This window comes from Vitis riparia, chromosome 1 (assembly GCF_004353265.1).
Source record: "Vitis riparia cultivar Riparia Gloire de Montpellier isolate 1030 chromosome 1, EGFV_Vit.rip_1.0, whole genome shotgun sequence".
NCBI lineage: Eukaryota > Viridiplantae > Streptophyta > Magnoliopsida > Vitales > Vitaceae > Vitis > Vitis riparia.
This window is the reverse complement of record NC_048431.1, coordinates 10,948,760-10,965,396: the sequence shown is the minus strand read 5'-3', so window position 1 is coordinate 10,965,396 and position 16,637 is coordinate 10,948,760. Positions and strand designations below refer to the sequence as shown.

Below are 16,637 nucleotides of genomic sequence, written 5' to 3'. Positions count from 1 at the left end.
CCTTTCCAACCACCACCATAGGCGAGCTGCTGATGTCCGCACACGTCCATGCATGGAGCTTCATGGGAGATGTCCCCCACTTCCAATGAAATGTTCTCCAACTCCTTAATAAAAACAAATAAAAACTTATAGCATTTTGTTTGCAAAAATGGGGTCTACAAATAGTAACAATCATTAATTTTTAATAATTATTCTTTATTTTTAACTAATTATAAAATCATATAAATAGCATTAGAAATTATTAATTTTAAATTATTATTATTTATTTTAACAAAATAAATCAATTAATGTTGATATATATATTTTTATAATATTTATAAAAATATAATTTATGATTGTATTATACTATTAATATTATATTTTATTAAAAATAATTTATTTGTAATGAAAAAAATTATTTTTATTTTTATTTTTAATAAGACATGAATTAAATTAGTTTACATTATATAAATTGAATTTAAATTTTGTGTTTATAATAAAATAAAAATAAAAAATTACTTTTAAAAACTTCTTTAAAAAAATCTTTAATTTTGTAATTTTAAAAAAAATATTTAAAAAATAATTTAGACCATAAAATCAAAATATTTCCTGAAATCCCACTTATAAGTGAGTTTTCATTTTTATTTGAATTATTTATGATTTTATTCTCATAATTATTTAAGTTATTCAAACACGAAAATAAAAAAGAAATAAATGAAATGTTCATTCTCACTTTTCATTTCCATATACCAAGCGTTAAAGGGTTTTGATTTGGTAGCTATAGTAGAAGGTTAAACCAAATTGATTTTGACACATTGAATTATCTCAACCTTTATGAAAGGAAGTCACGTGAATATATCTTTGTGACACATGTGATTTCGGTGAGATTTCAAATTATCCTTAATTAATTAATGTAAGGGTCATTATTTTGGAGCACTACAAAAATTTCATTTCCCACCAAATCAAATGAGGAAAAAAAAAAAATTCCACCTATCTTAGATTTTCCACTTGATTCCATCCTCACTCTCTCCAATCCTCTCTTGCCTCACGCTCTTCTTCACTCTACCTTCAAAGCTTTGACACCTCCCAGTTCCATATAACTAATCTCCGTATATCAAACTTATTTGACTTTTACCAGAACCACAAATCCCGAAAACCAAGAACCTCATCTCACATGGATCACACATAGACATATTAGGGGACAGTTAACTGTGACTTCACTGTTTCAGGTCCATGTGAGCCTGAACACTTTTTGACCTACAAAGGCAAGGGTCACAGTACTTACTCCCTCTCTTCTTCCAAGGCCATTTTCCTTAATTTGGACTTGGGAAGCTCTGCCAGATTTATCTATTTTCTCTTTCCGGGGACAGAAAAATCTATGCGATTTAAGATTGCAGTATCATTCTTTCACTTGAACTAGACAGCTCAAGACCGTGGATGCTGAACCGTGACTAATAAAAATCCCAAAAAAGCAGGATTTTTTATTATACGGTGAATTTAAAATTAATTTTTAAAAATACAGTATAATGAAAACTATTTTTAAATCTATGACACTTTTATCATTTTTAAAGATATTTTTTGAAAAGACACTTTACATCATTTTTATATAAATGATACACGTTCAAAAAAATTGAATATAAATGATACACGTTCAAAAAAATTGAAAATAAATTAAATTTATATTAAAGGTGTCTCTTAAAAAGACATCTTTCATAATTTTTATATTAATAACACACGTTAAAAAAATTTGAATTTACATTAAAAGTGTTTTTTCAATAGACACTTTTTATAACTTTACAAAATCGAATTTATATTAAAAGTGTCTTTTAAATAGACATTTTTCACAGTTTTCATATCAGTTTCATAATATAAAAAAAATTGAATTTATATTAAAAATGTCTTTTTAAGACGCACTTTCTACAATTTCACAAAATTAAATTTATATTAAAGGTGTCTCTTTAAGAGATACCTTCAATAATTTTTGTATCAATCATCCATTGAAATAATTGAATTTATACTAAAAATGTATTTTCAAAATACACATTTCACGATTCCATAAAATTAAATTGATATTGAAAAGTTTTTCTTTGAGAGACACTTTTAGTATAAATTTAATTTTTTTGATAGGTGACTAATATAAAAATTATGGAAAATATTTCTTCAAAAGACATATTTGGTATAAATTCAATTTTGTGGAATTGTATAAATTCCTTTAACGTGAATTCAATTTTTTTCCACTATGTGATTGATTTGAAAATTATGTATTAATTTGATTTTATGGTATTGTGGAAATGATATTTTTTTTAGTATAAATTCAATTTTCTTTAACTTGTATGACTAATAAAAAATTATGAAAAAAAGAGACACCTTTAATATAAATTCAATTTTTTTTTAATTACTGAACCTTTAGTGTAAATTTAATTTTTTTTAACATTTATGGTTGATATGAAAAATATAAAAAAATGTCTCTTTAAGAAACACATTTCAAAGTGGTAAAAAATACCGTAAATTTGAAATTATTTTTCAAAGTATCATTTTTTAATAATTATTTTTTAAAATAGCCGTACAAGTAAAAAATAGCCCCAAAAAAGCATGTCACAATTGTGAAACAATAGAGCATGTTTGAGGATTTGTGTAGTGTTTGGGAGTTTTGGAACAGTCTGGAACTCCTTCCAAGTTTCTTTACGAGGGCTTCATCCCCTGTGACCAATAAATAAATTTGGATGTATTTTTTTCTTTCTCAGGCATCCATTTCAAATAGCCAGCCTTCTTGTTTTCAACTGCTACATTCCCATGTATGGGGACGGAGGGATAAATTTAAGCGTTAAATTTGTGAAATGTTGGAAATTGAAGGGTGGTGAATTGGGGCCAATTTTATTTGAACTAGGCCTCATAAACCGAAAGCCCACTTCTTGACAAGGGCAGATCCCAGTGGCTCCTTCTGCTTCTCCACTTCAAGCTCTAATACAGCAGAGCGCACCTCATTGTTATGAGTTATCCCACGAGTTATCCAAATACAAATAATACGTGTCCGTAGAAGCACAAAAGACAATTCGATTGATGGAAGCGGGAAGGCTTCTCCGTACACCCATTCCATGGAGGCCCAAGCTCACTCCCTCTCCTCCCACTTTCCCGCGCTTTGTTAGGGCTTCTTCAAAATCACAGGTATCGCTTCATCTCATCTCTCTCTGCTCTGTTTAACTTCACTGAATTGTAGATACAGGAGCTTCAAAAAATGTAGTTTCTGTGACCAAAAGGGACGTTACCGGGGACCTAAGCCAAAGAGGGATTGGCTTGCCGATTGGGTCTCCAACAACGACGGCACTGTCCGGAGCTTGCCGATCTACGTTGGAGGAGTCTCTCTGTTATCTGTTCTCTTTAACCGCACCATTTCGGGCATTGCCCCCGTTGCTGATGCCAGCAGGTGCGCCTCTTCTTCCCTTCTTCTAAATTTATCTGGTTTGTTTTGTCTATCAAAATAAATAAATTATCTGGCTTGTTTTCACCATTTTGGATTGGGTCTCGAAGCTCTCTTTCAATCGTTTTCGGAATTGTTTGAGTCTGGCTTAGTTGAATTTGGATTAAATTGAGACCAATATTCCACTTCTAACGAACTGAGGTAATTAATTTTCCCTGCGTTTAAGAGGCTCTACTTGGAATTTTGGAGGCGAGGTTATGGAAGCTAAAATGATTGCTCTGTTGTGCAAGAAATTAATTAATTGAACTAGTTCATGACTTCATAAAAAGAAAGAGGGGAAAAAAACCTCTGGAATGGTGTAAAAATATTTCATTTCTTGATGCGTGGAATGAGTTCTCAGACTAGATACAAAACATAAATGCACCTCATTTTACAAACTATTAATGGATGCGTTAGTGTGTATTGGAGATGTCATTCAAAGAATGAACCATTTTTTTTCCTTTCTTAATTGACTTGCTTTTGCCATTTCATGCCTATATTCATGCTTCAAAGTTCTATTTGGCAGTTCACAGTCAAGAGCAGATCTATTGACACTTGGTTTGGCCGTTACCAATATTCTAGCTGGTCTGGTATGGCTGTCAATTCGGCCAAAATCTATATCTGTGGTGAGGGGTTACATTTCTCTCTGTGATTGCTAATTAGCTTATATTGATTTTTCATTTCTTTCCTTCTAGAAAATGTTGATTATTTGTTTATTTTATTTCAGGTAAATCCTCAAGGTGTGGAGTGTAGGAGGATATATCCTAACAATGCTGCTTCACTGGTCTCTGAGCTACTTTGGTATATAAACTTTTCTTCCCTAATTATCTGTTTGGGGGTTTATAATATTTGAACAGTAGGTAAATGGTGTTACTGTTTATAACTTGCAGAAAATCAAATAATGATTGTGCTTTATATTTTGACCCAGAAATGATGCATAATGTCCATCATATTTAGATTTGCAAATTTTGGGACAAATTCTTATTCCAAATTTGTCTCAACTTCCAATTTTATAGCTAATTTTTTTTTTATAACTTTACTATATCTTCTAAAGTTCTTTTCATTTTCATAACTTCTTTTTCATGATTACAAATTAAAGGATAGAATGTTTTTTAATTTCAGCAGAAATTCTTTCTTCCCATTTTATTCTCAATTCAGTCCAGCAATATATCCAAAGTTTGTATCTAAATTCAACCAACCAATTGTGAGTTTACAACAAATTTGAAGTCCTGAGGCTGATATTTGCATGCCTATTTATCCTAAACTTCTAGCATTGAAACTAATTTAGAGTCATTAGAAAAAAATTCTAACTTTGGAAATTAAATCAAGGCATCTTGGGGCACTTCCAAAGGTACTATGTACTGTTGATATGCTTCTGTTGAGTAGATACCATCATTACTATTTCACCATGGCAAATCTAATAACTAGAGAATGTGGTCTCTATGCTGTGTATTTCATGTGGTGGAATCTCTCTCTCTCTCTCTCGTTTCTAGTATGGCTTCAAAAGCAAAATTAGTTAACCATAAGCAATTGGCAATGGAAGAATGGAAGATAGATACATTTGGATGTTCTCTATTCACAAAATAAGCAGGTTAGGAAGTATTACTTGGTGCAAATTGACTGGTGAATCATTCTGTTCATTTCCTATCCTCAGGGTATGGGAATCTCTTTCTGTTGTGACATGCTGCCGGTCTCTAGTTATTCTTTATGATAGTATTTGTATCTTGCAAATTGGCATGGCTGCTGAATCTTCCGCTGGTGATGGCGAAGCAATGGCTGTGGAAGCCACTAAACTGATGCAAGGGTCACTCTATCAAGGTGTTATGAAATCTGGAGCACGTAAGCAACTTGACAGGATCTTACTATCTCTTGGGATGTTTTACTGTTTACTATGTCAGTCCATTTTCAGGCATCTTTAATACATTTTATGATTTTGCCTGTCAAAAAAATTAATATTACATGACACTCATGAAAGGCTAATCTTAACAAGGTGATAACATATTCTTACTTTTCTTCACAGAGAGCTACTTGGCCAACCTATCTCTTTATCCTGGGAAGTCTGAGCTGCCCTTTCTGCCTTCAAATACACAGGTGATCATGGATAGCTCATCTTTCAATTTCATTTACTCTTCATTTTTGGGTGAGATTCTTAGTATATATTTGGATCATGCTCACACAGGTTTTATAGTTTCCTTGTAAATATTGCAGATCTATTTGTTACTTCTATGCATATCATGTTGTAATTTGATGTTAACAAGTAACTTGAAACATATTTATTCTTTTAATCCAGTAAGTTGGAATATTTAAAATATTGTTAGAAATTGTTTTTTTTTTTTCATACTTTTAAAAGTAGGATGTGAAGTATAATACAGTTGTTTTTACATGCTACTGCTTATCACTTGGTGAAATGTTATTCCGTCGGACTAAATTCTCACGTAAGACAAGCTTTTCTAATCAGCAGCTACTGCAATCTTTTGCTGGACAATTTTGTGAATATCAGGATGCTTCCATAAGCTTGTTGAAATAGTCAGATATCCCCTGGTGGCCTAATCTTTCATAGAAAGTCCTCTTTGATAGTATAAAAGCATTATCTTTCCTGGATGGCAATTGTATGAGTAAATTTTCCATTTCTTTTTTCTTTTATTTCATCTGTGTAGGAGGATGAGCTGCAGTAGAATTTGTGCTTGACCCTTTCTAGCCTTGTATTATTTGACTGTTTTCTTTTCTTTTTACTGATACCATTTGAAATGAGTTTGTTACATGCAAGAGGATAATATTGAAGAGTTCCTAGTTAATGAAACGAGGTGATTGCAATTTTTCACTGTCATTTGTTATGTTGTCTCCCTTCAATGATTGAATTCTAGAGGATTTACTTTGAATATGATTTTTTTAGAACAACATTAAACAAGATCTAACTATTCCATCTTATGGGAAAATAAAATATTTCCCCATAATCTGTAAATTCATACATATATTATTTTTGAAAGAGAACTTTTTTTTTCCTTGTTGGTGTTACTTGGAATCTCCCCATACCTGCCCCAACACCTTGCAACCTGATTAGCATTGCAATTTCCATTGTCATCAGGATTATAATTGCAATTGCATTGTCATCATTACTTTGTATTGGAATAGTTTCAACTACATTTTCCAGTTTCCTATATAACAACACCTCAATACAAGATTTTATAAGTTGTCTGAATTCAAAGGATTTCTGACGCATGTTTCACTTTGCTAGGCGGTTATTTTGCAGCCAATTGGAGACAAAGGAATTATAATAATTGGTGGTGACACAATTAGGGGTTTCACAACTTCTGACCAGGTGCTCTTTCTTAGCTTTCAAAATTTTAGATATATGATCAAAACTAACTATTTTTGAGAACCAAGTTGTTTTAATGTATTGTTATTAGATTTATCTTTTCATGGGATGTGGAACTAAAGGCTTTTGATTTATATCCTGTTTTTTAACATGTCTGGAGTTTGGACTAGTATTTTCTGACTGAAGATTTAAAGCAAAATTTATGCCTTTCTTGTTGCCTTACAAACTTTCTATTTGTCTGTTGCATGTACTTACTTGGCAGAAATTCCATGCGGTCCATGTTCACCTGTTCTTCAGCCCTTAGTACTAGAAACCAGTTTTGCATGGTTTACTGCATAGTAGTAATTATTGTGCATCTTGTTATTTTTTACTTTTTATTTTTAATTCTCCTTAGGGCTGAGACAATTGTCTTTACTTATTCTACCAAGATAGATCTTTTCAGGCCCGTAATGTAAAGAAATTGAATCAACATTCTTTAGGTCTTTGATCTGTCTATGATACATGAGACAATTAGCTCTCACCAAAAGTTGTATTCATTAAACAATTATGAAGTGACTTGACGAACCGAATAACATCAATATATGATCAAATACAGATTTTTTTTTTTCCTGTCATTGTAGTTAATTTCAACCATCATTTTTAATGCTTTTCAAATTCTTATATTTCATTGTTTGCAGGCATGGATAACATTAATTGGAGAGAAAGTGGATGCTTCACTTTCAAAATATGTAAATAACCTCCCAGTGGCAGTGCAAGACAGGGTGTGAAACTTATCGAACTGTGAGTTCCTGGGTAACTGTATAAATTACACTTTTTGTAGCCTGCAATCCAGGGGTGTGTGTGTGTGTGTATGTGTATAGGCAGTGCAAGACAGTTTGAAATTTATCAAACTGTGAGTTCATGTTTTCATTCATGCATAACCTCCTTGGTGGCCTTAATCAAGGCTATATATATATAAGAGAGAGAGAGAGAGAGAGAGAGAGAGAGAGAGAGAATTCATGCTTTTATGAGTTCATAATGAGATTTTTATTGGCTGCCAGAATTTCTGTATCCTGAATATTTCAAGTGCTTTCAGATGGTAGGCGCACATTCTACTTTGCTATGCATTTTATCTCACTTTCATGTGAATGAACTCTCCCTGCGATATGTCCTATTGTTTTAGACAACCTTAAAAAAACCCTTCAATGACCTTGAATTAATCCACCAGTTTTTCCCCCTCCATCTTTTGGGTTGTTGGATGAGATTATGCCTCATTTCATTGGGTTCTATCAGTTAGAAATTACTTTTTGATACATATTTTAAGATGTTATATGGAAGTAGAATGATTATCAGCACATGTTATGGTGTGCCAATGATCTGAAAAGCATACTGCCTATCTACCTTGCCTCTCTGGATAGACACTTTCTTTTTTGACAGATTATCCTCAATCAACTACTTAGTAAAGATTCTCTTTTCATTGACCTTTTCCTTAATGCTCTGTTTATGTGCTGACTCTATTATTTAGGAGAAAGAGAAGTTGCAATCTGACATATTTTTGGTTGTACAGTCATGAAAGCTCAAATTTATTGTACCTTATATGTTCACATGATAACAGTAACATGAGTAGACCAGCAACCTTATACGTTCATAAAAGGTGAAATTAGTAATGATAATAATAATAACTATAATGGTAACAATGGTAATCTTTGTAGTAGAAGAATTACAAGAACACATGTATGTTAGACTATTAAATTCCATTATTTATTCACTCAATATAATAAAATAAGAATATATAAGTGCTAAAACCTGTAATTGTAATTAAATGTTGGCAACTTGGTATTTCTGTCCTTTATGATGACACTTGTAGTGGCACCAAATGGCAACACATCATTGTGTTACTAGCCTGAAACATAGTAAATAAGTTGGTTGATGTATGTCAAATGTCCAAATTCAGTAGATGCTTCGGCCTCTTGACTTCTGAACATTGATGTCAAGTTATTAAAATATGCCTCTGATTAAGGTCATGCATGATTTAAATTCATCCACCATTAAAATTAAATAAATGAGTAAAGAGGAACTAAACAAGGAATTTAACCATGACTGGTACACGCATTGTGTATCTGGCTTGATCTTCCATGTTCTGTTTCAAGGATCTGATATTTCCTTGTTGAGTTACATTTATTTACCCACTAACCAGTCAGGATATGGCTCTAACTTCATTTAAAGATTTTGTGTTCCATTGTTTCCTTTTTGTCCAGTGTCAGTATGCTGAAAACTAAGAAACATCTGAGATAATATTTTTACTGCAACATCTAATCCTTAAATTTTGATGTTGTGCTTGGATATAATATCCAATAGTCACATGGTCCTTTTACTCGTTTCATTAGTTTCCTTAGGTTATGTTTGGTTCCTAGAAAATACTAAGGAAAGAAAAAAAATGTAAAGGAAAATGATTTTTTCATGTTTGGTTGTCCTATGAAAAATATAAAAGAAAATCAAATATAAATAAAACTAATTAAAAACTTGTGTATTTTAAAATTATTTAATCTTTATATTAATGAGTTAAAATAAATAAAATGAGTTTGAAGTAAAAATAAAAATAACTTATCAACTTTTAATATATTTTTTATTTTCCTTCACTTTTTCTATCCTTCTATTTTTCCTTTGTATTTTCTTTCCTTTGCATTTTCCCTCAAATTTTCTGAGAACCAAACATAGCCTTAATGTATTATAGATGAGAATGGATAATACTGAACAATATGCCTAAAAGATAGGGCTTTGGATTGAAACACTAGACTCAGATTGGTACCAAATGAAATTTCAATTGCATTTTATCTTTCACATGAATATATATTGCCACATCAGGTGTAGATTATATTTTTGTTAAATTCAGAACCGAACTTTGTCCAAGTTCTCTTAGATGTTTATGTAAGTTGGATATGTTGTTTTTGTTTATCTTGTGGTTGAAATGATCTAAATATGGATGTCCCGTGATGTTGCAGTAGTATGTCAGAAAGCAATTGTATAACAGAAAAGGACATCTGATTCTGGTTTTAGTTATGAGGAATGTGCTTTGACAGCTTTGCTTTCCTTTGCATTTAGAAAGCTACCTTGCTGAACTTGATTGTTTACCTATTTCATTATGTTGTCTTTTTACTACTCCACATGCTTCACTTATTATGTGGATTATGTGGGATTAAGTGTGCAAGATTATATCATCCTTTCTGTCACTAATAGAATCCTCTGTTTATCCAATTTGCTTCTAACCTTTCCCCTTAAGGCCTATTCAATTGCGTATGAATCAAACCAAATTCAAATTCACATCATCAAACTTTTGCTGCAGGCACTGTGAATTTAACATAAAATAAACAAAGATAAAAGGTGAATCAATAAATCATTCAATAAACATAACAATAAAAGAAATTGTGTCACATTGTTGGAAATTACATGTAAGAACCCTATATTCATCTATGGCCTCTTTTGAATTCATTCTATCAAAAATAAAACATCAGATACAAAAATGCTAAGAAATAAAAAGAAAGAATTGTTGTACGTGTGATGGATTTGTTTACAAGGGCAGGGAAGCTGCAACCACCCCAATTTAACTTGTTAGAGAAGAGACCTTTCCCAGGGCAGCAACCCAGTGGTAGGATCAGCCAAGTTAGCCAAAACAAAGTCCCTCAAACCAGTGTCCCAAACTTCGCAAAACTGTAGTGGCCACTTGGGTGGTTCAATGGCTTCTGTCCCCAAACCAGGCGCTCTATCCTTTGACCCTTCATTCTCCTTCTCTTGCCAATCTGCAACATAGGTCGCAACCCTTCTGAAGAACTTTGCTCTAAAAGCCTCCCACACCTGGTACTTATAATGGTTTATCACTCCTGTGCTTTGAGGCAAATTCAGGTACTTGAATCCCTTTCTCAGCCGAAAGTGGTGCACCACATTGAGAAGAGTTCTGTCAAGCACATCTGGGCGCACAATAGACTTGTGCCGCTCAGGGCTCTGTAGCCTGCAAGTGTACCCTACAGTTACCCCTTGAGAAGGGAGGGAATTCAACCCAGATGGCCCATAGCTGTGGCAAGCTGTTCTGATCTCCCCAATGGTTGTTGAAGAAAAATTTGCAACCAATGTACGCAATGAATTCTGACCACGAAAAATCAGTTTATTGGATCCTCGGCGGTGGGTTGGAAATGGGAAATAGAAGAACTCATCGACATCCATGAATCCCACCCAATTGCATTCATCTCTTGCTCTGAGAGCACAGTGCGAGAAACCAGCTTCTTGTGTTTTAATCCATGGCCAGGTGTGCCTGGTGACATTGTAATCTTCTAATTCAAGCTCTTGAATCACCTCCTTAGTTCTATCATCACTGTTATTATCATAGATGAACCAGCGCTCAACACCAAGCCAGGCATGGTACATAATCCACTCCCGTAATGAAGAAGCTTGGTTCCATACCATGGTGCACACGCAAAGCTGATACTTCCCCTGATTTTTCTTATGCTTGTAGGAATTGTATGACTTGGGACTTGACATCTTAGCCACAGAAGGTACTAGAACATGATTAGAAGCTCTGGCATTGGCATGGAAATGAGAATTCAAGCCTACAGTAACCCTAATCCCATGAGCCTTACTTGGGTTCATCCTAATGCTCCTAGGCAAAGAACACCTAATAACCTCCTGTGCAGCTGAAAACGCCCTGGTAGTGAGCGCAAATTTTCCACCCCTCTCCCGATCACCCGTTCCAAAATGGCAACTGAATTGCCTGGGATCTGATTCCCTATCCGGCCTAAGGTTCAATCCCTTGACAAACACAACCGCGGAATCTCGATCCAAAGCTGCCGCATATGCCATCATCTCCCACGAATGAACTGTGGGATGAACCCTCCGCAGCCACTCATCTCCATCCACGATGCTCTCTTTCCTTGGCGGTCTGCGCAGATTAACCTCAGCAGAGTAATTCTGGGGCGGAAGGGGACACCTCGCAACCCATCTGAGCTCATCCAGTTCATCCACGGACGACACAGGCCTAACAATTAATTTATTCGCCGCCTCCACTCCAATATCCTTGCAGTAAACACACTCCAGCACCTCACTTCTATCGTTAATGTGAGAAACCATCAGCAAAACATGATCGGGAAACAGGACTCGGTCCTCTACTCTCAACGGTAACAGTAATCTACTGCTAACATAATCGCGGATAGAATTGCTGGTGGATGAAGACAAGAGCGAGAGAGTAGAAACTATCACAACTGGACGAAACGACGCCGTGCCGATTGGGAACCGATGCAGCAACAAGATAAGGAAAATAAAGGAGAGACATAAGATGAGAGATCTAGCCGAGAACCCGCAGTGTGAGATAGGGGAAGGCGAAGCTCTGAGACTGCGTTTGCGCTTGCGGCGCTGTTCAGAGTCCATGAATTGGTGGAACGGAAGCTTAAGGTAAAGTACAGAGAATTTGGAGGGGAAGTTTTGAGAGGAAGCTGAGGAGTCGGAGTAGATCTGGTGCCGACAGAGGGGGGTTTTCGCTAGTTTCATGGTGATATGGTCCTGGATATCTAAAGTGGTTTGTCAAACGTGTCAGAGAGGGTGAGAGGACGCGTTTATGGCTGCCGCTCACCCTTACACTTTTTTCCTTTCTTTTTTCTCCCAACCTTTTTCTCAGTCCTTTCTCTTCGCTGGAATGATGGGGCTGAATTTGTACCACCTCGTTGCAACGCGTGTATTGAACTTTCCGGTTGGGTGGCGATGAGTGAGGGCAAAGATGGGACAAGTGTCAGCTTGTCGTCTTCATAACTACCCATCGGTCTCATGCCAGAAATTTGAGTTTTTTAACTAATTAATCATACACTTTCGGGAAAATTAACAGTGACATATGTCAATAAATTAAAAAAAAAAAGTGAGCTGTGTATTTAAATAAGATGTGTTGTAGAAGAAAACAGAGACCTTTAGGACTCGAGGTGCTAGTTCTAACTGCCAATTATTTCTGACTATGATTTGAAGACGGAAGTTTTTTTAAGTGATGATGTGCTTTGGAAGGGAAATGTCTTTCCATAATGGACACTCTCATTTAGTTCTTTCCCTTTGTTGGGTGTACCTGCAATTTCCAGCATAAATATTAAGAAAGATGCTAAACATACGTTATTCATGTGGGCTCCATTCACAAAACTTAAAATTTTTAAGATATTACAAAATTGCATTAAATCGAATGCTACCAAACATCCTGTGCGACGGATGGCATTTTTCACTGGGTATGTAGTGTTGGAATTTTGTGACTGATTCTTAGTTGGCTGCTTGGCTACTATTAGGTACTACCCGTGCTTTGAGAAGCAAGGGGGTGAACCCCCGGAAACAAAGGTCAAGACAAAGCAGGAAAGGCATGGAGAAATGAAGAATGAAGTATCCTATGGGCTTTCCGTGCAAAAGCGATCCCAAGAACATAATTCTCCTGCCTCAAATATGAAAACTTACACGATAGTAGGGACCATGAAAACAAAGCCTCCCATTAAGGCCTTGCGTATCCCCCACTCGGGAACTTTCTCCTTGACTATATATCTCAATTCCAAATTTTAGTGACATTAACAAACACGTGAGGGAGTTGGTCAAACTTTTAAGCGAGTATGAGGCTCACCCCAAACACATTTCTCATGAGCTTTCAAGCCCTTATCAAACCCACCAGCCTACTCCTCGATCATTTCTATGATTTTACTTTTCTCGTAAGTGTTGTTCCACATGGGTTGTATGGTGGTGAGGTGGAGGTGAAGGTGGAGGCGGCGGCTCATTGCTGGGTGCGATGGTGGCGTGTGATGGGCAAGTAGGGAATCCACAGAGGAGCATGGCTGGCAAATGATAGGGTTAGGTGTGGCCCTCTGGGTATCGACACCGTGTAGATCACGCATTCGCTGTCATGTTTTGTTTTCTGTTTTGATTTCCCATTGTCGTGTTCCGACCATGTGCGCGGTCAATTTTATATACGCATTATGCCGCTTAGGTTCACGCTCGACTACGAATATAGCCGTTTAAATTTTCCATATTTTATGTTGTAATTTATTGCCATTATTTTTGGACGGTAAATTGTAAATTGTGGGTTGGTTGATTTTTTGGATGGCGCACCACCTATTCTCTAATTTTCTTAACCATATGTTTACTTGCTAAACCATGGTTAGATGTGAAATATTAAGACAAAAGGTCTTCGTATATACGATTAGCATTTATTGATGGGGTAAAGTGGTAAAAGGGTCCTGAAGCATTTAGAATAGTATCAACCAATGTGTTAAAAGTCGGATGGCACAATAATCTCTTGTCAAACAAGATAATATCTAGGTTGGTTCCGCGATGTTTCCTCTTTACTTTTCTTTTTCTAGATTTTTCTTTTGATTATATGTCGTTCTAACTTTTATGCTTTATACCTGGCACAATAATTTCTTGGGTCCATAAAAATAATTTCTTCATTTTATTTAAATGTACTTGCACTAGAAAATATTTAAATTTTATAACATTTAGGTTTCTTTAAAATATTCTTTAGTTTTTATTTTTCATAGTAAGTTTTGTGCTCTCATATGTACAAACTTCTTGTGTTTTTGTAGACACGTCTATCAACCTTGTTTTCAAGAATATGGCTTTTATTAGGTTAACTTATATTTGCATCCCAAGACGACTATCCTACAGCTCCTTATATTCATTATGATGCCCACTTCATTACCCACTTATTATAACGTGAGATGAAGATTAAATAATAAAAAAAATATCAGTTTTCACATAATGAGTCTTCTTCTTACATGCTAATATTTTTAGAAGAACAATCCATAACCATAACCAGGGGAGGCATGATCACGGACACCGCCTTTTATGGGTAATGTTGCAAAACACAACCAGGGAAGTCATGATCATGGTCACCGCCTTTTGTGGATAGTAGGTAATGTTGTAAAAATATATATAGTATTCAGATTAGAGGAAGATGCATTACCATCCACTTGCAGCTTCTTTAGTCAACATCATCCTTAATGATAGCTAAGTTCGGTTTCTGATGATTATTTTATTAACCCACCGGGTTTTGGGCAGAGGCGATATTTAGGACAGAAAAATAGAATAGAATAAGAAACTTGAAGCTTGCTAACTATATTAAGAATAAATGGTATGACTAGGAAAATGCAAATGATTGAGAATATTCATTCTAGTATATTTTAAGTAGAAATCAAAATTTGCTGAGGCTGGACCAGTCTGAATAAGACCTTTTCCTAACTTTGAAGGTCAAAGGGCCAGGTGGCCCAGTTGGGCCGGTCGAGCCAGCTTCCTTTTTCTATCTTTTCTTTCCACCTCACCTTCTGTCATGTGTCATGTGCAGTGCAGACTGAATTTTAGGACAAGGACCAAGCTTTCTTGGATGTGCAATGTCACCCCACCTAGTATGCTAAATTATATTTTGAATTTGTTGCATTGTTGTAGGCCTGGGCCTATGTGGGTGATTCTAGAACTGTGGTGGCGTGGGCCAGATCAACCCAGGCTTCAGATGGTCTCCACTTGCAGTGCACTCAAGCTCCCTTTGGTATAGAATAATAGAAGTAAAGCTTTCAGAGTTTTGGACTATATACATAAAAGATAGTCGTGCTATCCTTGGTCATATTCTCAAACTTAACGATCAAAAAATAGCATACCATCTAAAAGTCTATGTAATTTCAATTTTTTTTTTTAATTAGATTAAAATCAACTTTTAAAAATGCGGCTTCAGTTTAAATTTACTAACACTATTTAACATGCGGCTTTTGCTTTTAAAAAAAAAAAAAAATTGTTTTATTTTTAATTTAAAAGTCATGAATTATTGTAGAAAACGATTGTTACATGTTTGAATTTTTTTTTATCTTTATAGATTTTCATATTATGTTATATTATTTAAATTATTTATTAAGATTATTAATTTCATGGTAAGGTAATAATTTTAGGTATTTTTCAAATTTTATCTTTATTGAAGTAATATTAATTTAAAGTTTCAATTTATAGATTTTTACTATTTTAGAACATATATTTTAAAATAAGAGTTTGAGCTTAAAAATAATTAAAAATAATTTTATAACTTTTTATAAACTTATTTTATAATTTTAAACTAAAATGATGTTTTTTTAACACATACATGTGTGACTACTATAAAGCTCAATGATTTGTATGATAATCCTGATTATTCAATGTCTAATGAAAATGAAAGTTAATGAAATTAATTATAAGATTTTCATTGCAAAATATATTTTTTACAAGCTTTATCAAAGTAATTAATATACTCACTAAACTTTCATACAATGGGATAAAAAAAACAGTACATAATCTCATACACTTCCACATGGAAAAAAACTTATGACTAATTAGTACTCTCTTCCTCTTTGTCACCCTTTCTAATTGTAGCAACTAGTGGATCTACTTATAAGATGTGATTAACATCTATCTATCATAGTTGGAACTAAGGATGGAGGGAGGACTCTAGGTTGGAGCAACATGCACCCACCCATCGAAATGTCTAGGTATACATCCAATTGAGTACATGTGGTGGTCTCTAGAGGAAGAGGCATAAATATAGATGTACCATGCGAGAGTGTATGAGCTAGTATATTAGTCTCAATTGGGGTAAAGGTTGATGGTATGGATGGTTTTAGTGGTACTAGGGTAGATGATATAGACATTTGTATTTGGGGTGGGGCTAATGACATGGATGCAAGACTTGGGGTGAGATAGCTAAAAAAGCGTTAATGTATAATGAAAGTGGGTTGACATACAAGATAAGAGGCATTGAAGGTCGATTTGAAGAGGTAGTAAAATGTAATAACGATGCATCTAAAGAGGTAGGGGATGTATTAATGGTGGATCTAAAGAGGTACAAAACTATATTAATGGTGAGTTTGATTAAGTAAGGGACCATACTAA

General features: G+C 34.5%; 2 protein-coding genes across 2 annotated transcripts; one reads left to right on the top strand and one right to left on the bottom strand.

Moving 5' to 3' along the window:
* The first annotated feature begins 2,781 nt into the window (after positions 1–2,781).
* On the top strand, positions 2,782–7,856 carry LOC117910453 (protein COFACTOR ASSEMBLY OF COMPLEX C SUBUNIT B CCB4, chloroplastic). Its single transcript, XM_034824551.1, has 8 exons — positions 2,782–3,144; positions 3,237–3,403; positions 3,963–4,062; positions 4,164–4,237; positions 5,091–5,275; positions 5,457–5,527; positions 6,672–6,755; positions 7,430–7,856. The coding sequence occupies exons 1-8, from the start codon at positions 3,040–3,042 to the stop codon at positions 7,517–7,519; spliced, it is 876 nt and encodes a 291-aa protein (XP_034680442.1). The 5' UTR covers positions 2,782–3,039; the 3' UTR covers positions 7,520–7,856.
* Positions 7,857–10,102: 2,246 nt separating this feature from the next.
* LOC117922036 (glycosyltransferase family 92 protein RCOM_0530710) lies at positions 10,103–12,392 on the bottom strand. The gene has a single exon (XM_034840016.1). The coding sequence runs from the start codon at positions 12,264–12,266 to the stop codon at positions 10,341–10,343; it is 1,926 nt and encodes a 641-aa protein (XP_034695907.1). The 5' UTR covers positions 12,267–12,392; the 3' UTR covers positions 10,103–10,340.
* Between the last annotated feature and the right edge of the window lie 4,245 nt (positions 12,393–16,637).

Bases quoted from the DNA above. Each gene is read 5' to 3' on its own strand.
- LOC117910453 (XM_034824551.1), top strand. From the start codon at position 3,040: ATGGAAGCGGGAAGGCTTCTCCGTACACCCATTCCATGGAGGCCCAAG. The intron at 4,063-4,163 runs GTGAGGGGTTAC...ATTTTATTTCAG, and splicing joins GGCCAAAATCTATATCTGTG to GTAAATCCTCAAGGTGTGGA. The intron at 6,756-7,429 runs GTGCTCTTTCTT...CATTGTTTGCAG, and splicing joins GTTTCACAACTTCTGACCAG to GCATGGATAACATTAATTGG.
- LOC117922036 (XM_034840016.1), bottom strand. From the start codon at position 12,266: ATGAAACTAGCGAAAACCCCCCTCTGTCGGCACCAGATCTACTCCGAC.